This window comes from Lolium perenne, chromosome 2, assembly GCF_019359855.2.
Source record: "Lolium perenne isolate Kyuss_39 chromosome 2, Kyuss_2.0, whole genome shotgun sequence".
Taxonomy (NCBI): domain Eukaryota; kingdom Viridiplantae; phylum Streptophyta; class Magnoliopsida; order Poales; family Poaceae; genus Lolium; species Lolium perenne.
In genome coordinates this window covers 174,355,998-174,365,485 of record NC_067245.2, presented here as the reverse complement: position 1 = coordinate 174,365,485, position 9,488 = coordinate 174,355,998, and the positions used below count along the sequence as shown (strand labels likewise).

At 49.1% G+C, this 9,488-nt stretch overlaps 1 protein-coding gene across 1 annotated transcript; it reads right to left on the bottom strand.

Annotated features, from left to right (window-relative positions):
• Positions 1-6,646: 6,646 nt before the first annotated feature.
• LOC127333979 (L-type lectin-domain containing receptor kinase SIT2-like) lies at positions 6,647-9,060 on the bottom strand. The gene has a single exon (XM_051360420.2). It carries the CDS (start codon positions 8,818-8,820, stop codon positions 6,784-6,786), a length of 2,037 nt encoding a protein of 678 aa, XP_051216380.1. The 5' UTR covers positions 8,821-9,060; the 3' UTR covers positions 6,647-6,783.
• Positions 9,061-9,488: the final 428 nt, after the last annotated feature.

Below are 9,488 nucleotides of genomic sequence, written 5' to 3'. Positions count from 1 at the left end.
CCTATGCCTCGGCAGTAGGCTCTATCATGTATGCCATGCTATGTACTAGACCGGATATAGCACATGCTGTTAGTTTGACTAGCAGATATCAAAGTGATCCAGGAATGGAACACTGGACAGCGGTCAAGAATATCCTGAAGTATTTGAAAAGAACTAAGGATATGTTTCTTTGTTATGGAGGTGACCAAGAGCTCGTTGTAACCAGTTACACCGATGCAAGTTGGAACACTGATCCTGATGACTCTAAGTCTCAGTCTGGGTACGTGTTTATATTGAATGGTGATGCAGTAAGCTGGGCAAGCTCGAAGCAGTGCACGGTGGCGAAGTCTTCAACAGAATCGGAGTACATAGCGGCTTCAGAGGCTTCATCAGAAGCGCTATGGATGAAGAGGTTCATTGTAGAGCTCGGTGTGGTTTCTAGTGCATTGGACCCACTAGTCATCTATTGTGACAACATGGGTGCCATCGCCAATGCACAAGAACCAAGGTCACACAAGAGGCTGAAGCATATCAAGCTGCGTTATCATTCGATTCACGAGTACATCGAAGATGGAGAAGTAAAGATTTGCAAAGTACACACTGATCTGAATGTAGCAGATCCGTTGACTAAAGCTCTCCCTAGGGAAAAGCATGACCAACACCAGAATGCCATGGGTGTTAGGTACCTTACAATGTAATCTAGATTATTGACTCTAGTGCAAGTGGGAGACTGTTGGAGATATGCCCAAGAGGCAATAATAAAAGTGGTTATTATATATCTTTGTGTTTATGATAAATGTTTATATACCATGCTATAATTGTATTAACCGAAACATTGATACATGTGTGTTATGTAAACAACAATGAGTCCCTAGTAAGCCTCTTGTATAACTAGCTTGTTGATTAATAGATGATCATAGTTTCATGATCATGAACATTGGATGTTATTAATAACAAGGTTATGTCATTATATGAATGATGTAATGGACACACACAATTAAGCGTAGCATAATATCACGTCATTAAGTTATTTTCTATAAGCTTTCGATACATAGTTACCTAGTCCTTTCGACCATGAGATCATGTAAATCACTTATACCGGAAAGGTACTTTGATTACATCAAACGCCACTGCGTAAATGGGTGGTTATAAAGGTGGGATTAAGTATCCGGAAAGTATGAGTTGAGGCGTATGGATCAACAGTGGGATTTGTCCATCCTGATGACGGATAGATATACTCTGGGCCCTCTCAGTGGAATGTCGTCTAAATAGCTTGCAAGCATATGAATGGTTCATGAGAGACCACATACCACAGTACGAGTAAAGAGTACTTGTCAGGAGACGAGGTTGAACAAGGTATAGAGATACCGATGATCAAACCTCAGACAAGTAAAATATCGCGTGACAAAGGGAATCGGTATCGTATGTGAATGGTTCATTCGATCACTAAGTCATCGTTGAATATGTGGGAGCCATTATGGATCTCCAGATCCCGCTATTGGTTATTGGTCGGAGAGAGTTCTCAACCATGTCTACATAGTTCGCGAACCGTAGGGTGACACACTTAAGGTTTGATGTCGTATTAGTAGATATTGAATATATGGAATGGAGTTCGAAGTTTTGTTTGGAGTCTCGGATGAGATCCAGGACATCACGAGGAGTTCCGGAATGGTCCGGAGAATAAAATTCATATATAGGAAGTCATTTTATAAGTTTGAAAATGATCTGGTGCATTTATGGAAGGTTCTAGAAGGTTCTAGAAAAGTCCGGAAGAAATCACTATGGAAGGCGGAGTCCCGGAGGGACTCCACCTAGCATGGCCGGCCAACCCTAGGGGGTGGAGTCCCAGGTGGACTCCACCAAGGGTGGCTGGCCACCCCCCTCATGGAAGGGTGGGAGTCCCACCTCAAGTGGGAATCCCACCTTGGGTAGGTTTCCCTACACATGGAAGGTTTTGGGTTGGGGTCTTATTCGAAGACTTGTAGTCCAACACTTGGGGGTTCCACCTATATAATGAGGAGCAAGGGGAGGGGGCCGGCCACACAAAAGCCACCACCTTGGCCGCACCCCTTAGTGGCCGGCCACCCCCTCTCCCCAAACCCTAGCCGCCCCACCTCCTCCACCTCCCCCGCAAACGCTTAGCGAAGCTCCGCCGGAGATCTCCATCGACACCGCCACCACGCCGTCGTGCTGCCGGGATTCAAGGAGGAGCTACTACTTCCGCTGCCCGCTGGAACGGGGAGAAGGACGTCGTCTTCATCAATACTGAACGTGTGACCGAGTACGGAGGTGCTGCCCGATTGTGGCACCGTCAAGATCTTCTACGCGCTTTTGAAAGCGGCAAGTGATCATCTACTGCAGCAACGAGAGCCTCCTCTTGTAGGCTTTGGAAATCTTCAAGGGTTAGTCTCGTTCATCCCCTCGTTGCTCCCGTCTTCTAGATTGCATCTTGGCTTGGATTGCGTTCTCGCGGTAGGAAATTTTTTGTTTTCTATGCTACGAATCCCTACAGACACTCCGATCAGAGGTCAACATACTACCGCATCAAGCACATCTTTTATTGGCCTAAGATGAAACAATACATCGACGACAATATCAGCCAGTGCCCTGTGTGTCAAATATCAAAAACAGAGAAGCTGCAGTATCCAGGTCTGCTAAACCCTCTGAACATTCCAGAAAGGAAATGGGGGGAAATTAGCCACGACTTCATGGATGGCTTACCCAAATTACATGGTAAAGATGTGATACTCGTTGTGGTTGATAGACGGACAAAATACACCCACTTCCTGGCATTGGCACATCCGTACTCAGTACACAAGGTAGCACAACTATTCCATGAGAACATTTTCAAACTTCATGGTATGCCAACTGTCATGGTCTCGGGCAGAGATAGCAGAGCGGTGGTACAATTCCTCTTACCACTCCTCTATAAAAACTTCACCATTTGAAGAGCTCTATGGCTAACACCCCCCCCCCCCCCACGCCCCACAAGAACTGGTTATCCTGAACAATGTCCAGCCTGAAAAAAAGAGAAGCTCTGCTTACCCATAAGCAAATGATCAAATCAATGCAGGCTAACCTGGCACATGCTCAACATCGAATAAAGAAGCTCGCTAATCACAAAAGAACCCCGTGATCCTTCAATGAAGGAGACAATGTGTATCTCAAAATGCATCCCGACAGAGAGACATCTTTGGGACTAGGCAACGCTCTGAAACTGACATATCCAAATTCTATGGTCTGTTTCGAGTCCTACAGAAAGTGGGAAACGTAGCCTACAAGATTCAGCAAGTTCATCGCAGAGCTGGTGAGTACGATGTCGCCATTCCAGAATGGCTGGTGCATTGGGAAGGCAGGACCAAGCAAGAAGCTACCTGGGAGGATGCCCACTACATGATGGCAATGTTCCCATGTTTCCATTCTTGACGAATGGTTTCGAAGGGAGGAGAAGTGTCAAGACAGCGTCCTTTCCGCACATACTGGCGCAGCTCTGAGAAGAGAAGATCAATGGCTCACTAAGATTCGGCAAGCATCCAACGGCTCACAGCATAACATAACTCTCATCATAATATAACTCTGGGTACTCTTATGACCTTAAATTGTTGTTTGCCGTAATAACTTAATCAAACTCGTGGCTCTAGAGTCTGGACACGTATATAAAGTCCAGAGAGGGGTGGAAGATAGGCACGAGAAATAAAAACCCTAAATTCCTATGTCTACTTTTCCTTCCAGTTTTGCACCTATTTTGTTGATTCCTGTCATTTATCTTGCAAATTATCTTCAGTCTACAGTTTTCCTTGCAATTTCATTACTGTTCTTTCCAATTACCTTGCTATAGCCTGACAACACCGTCACCGCGGGGATGCGAATGCCGAAGTGCAAACGACGATGCTCTTTTTCTCTGGAAATGACAGGAAGAGAGAGGATAAAACGAACCGCATCTTCCAGGCTTGACCTACACAGTCTATCGACCCAATTTGGCCCGATCGATGTCGGGACGACCAGGTCTGTCTCGGTAGTATAGGCCCAAAGACATTGGCCAACCGTTAAAAGCGGGGTTGCGGGAGGTAAGTGTCTTCCAGGCGCCGTTTGGCGATCATAGACGTTCATTTGTGGATTGGAACGGCTCAAAATCTCAAATTGCTGTAGCAGCTCCTAGCTGGATCCTTCAATGGGGAGGTTTCACTAAATTGTTTATTGCGCCTCTTGTAGCTGCTTCACAAAAAACAACCGTTTTGACCCTCGGAAAATGGAATTTTTTCTTTTTGCTAGCAAAGCAAAACACTTAAAGCAAAACTTGGTTCCCGTCCCAAGTCACACGCATGTGCACTATATGGGCTCATTCCGGTAAACTATGTGATTCTGGAGGTCATTACCTAGCTCATTTTCCCTAAAATCCATATAACTAAGTAGGTGGTAGCTCATTTCGGCAAGAGTTTTTGAGAATAGGAGTTGTATTCCAAGTCTAAAAATTTTCTCGCGACTAGGTCACGTAAAGTGACGCCTCACAAAAGGTTTCCCATTTTTCTACTTTATAAATTTATTTTGCTTAAAACCGGACCCACGTGAAATGACATTACGCCAAAGCGGTCGTCGGGGGGGGGGGGGGGGGGCACCGGATGGGAGACGCGCGAAACCTGAAGAAAATCCCACATAAAATAACATGTTACAGGCCTAAAATATATATCCCGAAAACATCTAGAGCAAGCGAAAGTGAACTCTTAGTTTAAATGTTGCCCGTTTCCACCGAAATCTGTAGGAGACCGCATGAGGCAACATGGATTTCCAGCAAGCTAGCGCGTGTAAAAGGTATGTGAACTGTAGTGTATAGGCGGTCTTCTATCATTGTGTAGAGGTTTTTCTCAATTATAGATTGCGCCCCTTGTAGTCGCTTCGGTGAAGTGGGTCACATCGAGGAGCTAACTATTTTATGTACATGCTAGCCACACCTGCAGGTTTTAGGTGGGTCCTAGCACTCTGATGCGCGTAGTGGGTTAAAATGCTGTTGTAGAGGACCACGTGTTCTACCCCTCTAGAATTCTCTACATAGGAACATTGAAAGCAATGAATGGGTCCAAAATCTTGCACTATTCCCTTCAGTGGAACCGGGTGTGATGGTTTGCTTAAAACGGGATCCATATGAGATGATGTTTTTCCACTAGTTCAGAAATTGTTTGGGCACCACAAATGAATTTAGAAGCACATCAACACTAGTTCGGGAAATTCGGAAACATAGGTCGATACTCGACACTAGTTCAGGAACATAGATAGACACTCGACACTGGTTCAGAAACATTGAGAAACACATGAACTAGACTGTGAAAGATTTAGAGACACACGTATTAGACACTGAAATAACTAGACACGCGATACGGGTTCGGAAGCATAGATAGACACACGAACTAGACACTCGTCATAGATGGACACACAAACTTGACACTTAAATAAATTGACACACGCAAACTAATCCCAGTCGTTATCCAAATCATTGTCGGTGTCCTCCGGAGAGGTTGTCACGAGGATGTCCAGCCACCTCTCAGGGTTGGGATCGAGTGTTGATGGTCCAGCGTGCTCCACTAGAATGGCGGCCTTCCTCCTCTTCTCCTACCTTGCCACTCTCCTCCCCGCCTTCTTCGCGTTCCAGAATTCACGCTCATATTCAACGTCTTCGAGATGATTGCTCCGCCATTGCGCCATGGCCCGGTCGTCTGCCTCAGCGATGTCAATCTGTTGTTGTCTCTGGCACTAGCGCCACTCGTCCTTGTGACACAAAGCGCGGCTATGGAGGGACCATCTCATCTTGAACCCGAGACACGATCTCTGGGAAGTTCATGTCATGGAGCGGCCAACCAAACTTCCACGCTACGACGTCTTATGCGCGGGCGGCCTCCTCCGATCATTTGTGTTGAAGGTGCCAAGCCATACCGCTCTCCGGGGGCGGAGATTTCTGTCGCGAAATCCCCCAAAACCCCAGTCGCGCGCAGACCCTGACGAAGCCCTTGGATCTCAGGTTGGCGTGGCGACGAGGCATCTCGATGGCTTCGGGAAACGGGCATGCAGGGTCGGCGGTGTTAGTAAGAGGGTTGTGTCGGCTGGAACCGGTGGAGGAGAAGTGGGTTATGAATTTTGTGTGTGATACATGGCTATATATAGTGGCACCAGGGATAAAAGATGGGGGAAAAATGGTAGGAAGGAATTGGCGGGGAGAAAATGGAGATAAAATTAGGTTGGGAATTCCTTTGCCATATGTATTATAAATACACACGGCAAATGTGTGGCTTTGTCGTGTGTATTAGGAATACACACGGCAAAGGCAGTATACGACAAAGAAAAAGGGGAACCTTTTCCCCGCGGGAGAAAATTTTGGCAGGAAGGGGCCGTTGACGTAGCCCTAAGACACACAACAAAGTCCTGTCGTTGTAACGGCTGCCGTCGTAATGGCTATATCCTCGTGTATATTTCTTTGCCGTGTATTTTCTTGCCTCTTTCCCATGTTCATTTCTTTGTGAGTGTAATCGAAAAAAATGTTCGGCCTATAATTTTGGTGCCGTGGCAGTGATATATCGACTTTGCCGTGTTCTGGGATCCCTCACGCACGTCAAAGCCATTTTTTCGTGTAGTGATAAATTCGAATCGAGCATCACGTAGTGTAGAATTTTAGATACATACATTTGCACGGGCGTGTGTTCAGTGAATTCTCCTATAATTAGTGAGAAGTAGATTAATCAGGAGGATTTGATCGATCCATACATGCACGTGCCGGTCTGGTATGGACAGACCTCGGCCTGGTAGCTAGGTCCGTCGTCATCTTCCTCCTGAGATCATGAGGTCAATAGATATCGTGCCGAAACTCGTTGACGGCGGCGGGGAAGACGCGACGCAAGGCTCCGGCCCTCTGTAATTTGACGTTACCTCCTCCAGCATCTGGTTCGGAAACGGCGCGTTGCCATCGAGATACTGCACGACCTGCCGCATGCACGGCCTTGTGCATGACAGCTGGTGCGAGCACAGCAGCCCGAGCTTCAACGCTAGGCACGCTTCGTCGAAATTGTAGTTGTTCTGGAGCCTCTCATCGACCATATCGGCGAGCGATCCATCGCGCCAGTGCTGGAGGACCAGGTCGGCCAACAAGACCGGGCACTCCTGGAACTCCTTCTGCTCTATGGGCCTCCGCCCGCAGGTGACCTCGAGGAGGAACACCCCGAAGGCGAAGACGTCGGTGAGGGTGGAGGCCTTGCCCATGCGCGCCAGCTCGGGGGCGATGTACCCCATGGTGCCCACCACGTGCGTGGTCTGCGGATCAGTGCCGTGGTCGTATAGCCTGGCGAGGCCGAAGTCGCCCAGCCGACCGTTCATCTCGCCGTCGAGGAGCACGTTGCTGGCCTTGATGTCCCGGTGGATCACCACCTGCTCCCAGTCCTCGTGGAGGTATAGCAGGCCAGCGGCGACGCCCTTGATGATGTGAAACCTCCGCGACCAGTCCAAGCTCCGGTTATTGCCTGGTGGACCATGCAGGTACTTGTCGAGGCTGCCGTTGGGCATGTGGTCGTAGACGAGCAGGAGCTCCCCTTTGCGCCGGCAGTATCCGAGCAGCTGCACGACGTTCTTGTGCCGGAGACGGCCCATGCTAACGACCTCGGCGATGAACTCCTTCATGCCTTGCCTTGACTCGTGCGACACCTTCTTCACCGCGACCTCCGCCTTGGACTTCCGGAGCACCCCCTTGTACACCCTCCCGAAGCCCCCGATTCCGAGCAGGTGCTTCTCCTTGAAGCCCTCCGTCGCTTTGAACAGATCCTTGAAGGAGAACCTCTGAGGCCCAAATTCAACCTCCCAGTCTTCGCGTAGCTCCGCGTATCGCAGCTGCCTCCGCCGCAAAACGATTGCCAGACTGACGATAGCCAAGACCAATGTTCCGGTGGCAATGGGCAAGACGGTGACCAGGAGCTTGGATTGAGGCTCTGGGCCCAACCGGGGCAACTTGGGCAGCGTGGTGGCGTCGATGGCCGGAGCTGGACGGCCCATGCCGAAGCTCCAGCCGAGCACGTAGTGACGCGACTCGAGGATGCCGGTCGACGACGAGAAGCCGACGTAGGATTGATCCTCGAGAACAGGCGAGAGGTCGTAGGTGGTTTTGAGCAATGGCCTCCTGGGCCTGGCCATGCCCAGAGGAGCCAAGGTCACGGCGATCTCCTTGCTGATCCCATCGTAGTCCACCCACGCTTGCATCGCGTCGAAGGAGGCTAGTGTCAGGTTGTAGAAGGTGCCGTTGGCGTCGTTGTAGTAACCGGCGCTGGAGGCCTTCACGGAGGTGAGGCCGTTAATGTCGATGCCGACGTGGTTGTCGTTCATGTCCAGCATGTCGTTGCTCTGGACGGTATCGAACTCGACGGCGAAGATGTGGTTGCTCGCGTTGCCGTTGTTCCTCTTGCTGAAGAGGCCGAGGAACTGGTTGGAGAAAGCGGACGTGAGGTTGTTGGTCGGGGAGACGAAGAAGGTGAGACCGTGCGCGCTCACGCCCGGCGCGATGGAGCGGATGGCGAACACGAAGGACGCTGAGAATGACCGCACCGCCGTGCCGTTCACTGAGTTCGGGTCGTGGAAGCGCAGCCGGGACGGATGGAATGCCTGGCCTTTGAGCTGGACCATGCCGTTGGTCAGCTGGAGGAGCCCGTTTGGCTCCACGGCGGCCAGGCCGGCCACCATGATGTCTGTACCGGCGAAGCCGGAATAGATGAAGCCCTGGCCATCCTCGGCAGCGAAGGACTCACGAACAAGAGCGACGAAGATTACTAGTGTCGTCGACAAGGGAATCATGAGACCAGGTTTGATGCCAGCCATGGCCAACGATCATGCATGAACTGAACCTTAATTACTGTTCCAAAGAGAAAATGGATGAGTGGATCTCAGCAGGCACAACCGTAGAACTGATCGAACGATGGTTAATCGTGTATGAAGTGTTTGCGTGCCCTGCACACTACATGAACTAATTAAGGGGGCTAGCTAGCTAGCAGATGTTCAAGTCTCGTCTGAACTGTGAACCTGGCTGACTGGATGTGTTCAGTAGCGAGCTATCATATATGTAGGTTCGAGTAGGGGTATTCCTGCCCAACCGCATCCCTTTATTTAAGGGTACTCTATTCCCTCGGTCAAACGCTACATGAAAATTGACATTCAACTCAAAGAACCCCAAACTCAACGCGTGCTGCATAATGAGTCAAAAACTAAAATAAATTTCTACTGCATACTTGGTAGTATCATTTTTAGGGTGAAATATAATAATTATCGGCCAACTTACTAACTGGGGTTTTTCTATCTCGAAGGCACAAAACTCTGCAGGTGATTATAGGAAGAGAATATTTGAAATGATTTCGTTGACATAGTGATTTTGCTGTCAAGCCGGAATTCCAGAAAAGAATCAGTCGTCCGCAGAGAAGGCAAGATTGACCTGCTAGCTATGTGGGACTTATCTGAAGGCAACGACATTACTGAGTATTGAGTGGTCAGCA

What these genes read in the sequence shown, in the direction of transcription:
- LOC127333979 (XM_051360420.2), bottom strand. Translation starts at nt 8,820, where the DNA reads ATGGCTGGCATCAAACCTGGTCTCATGATTCCCTTGTCGACGACACTA.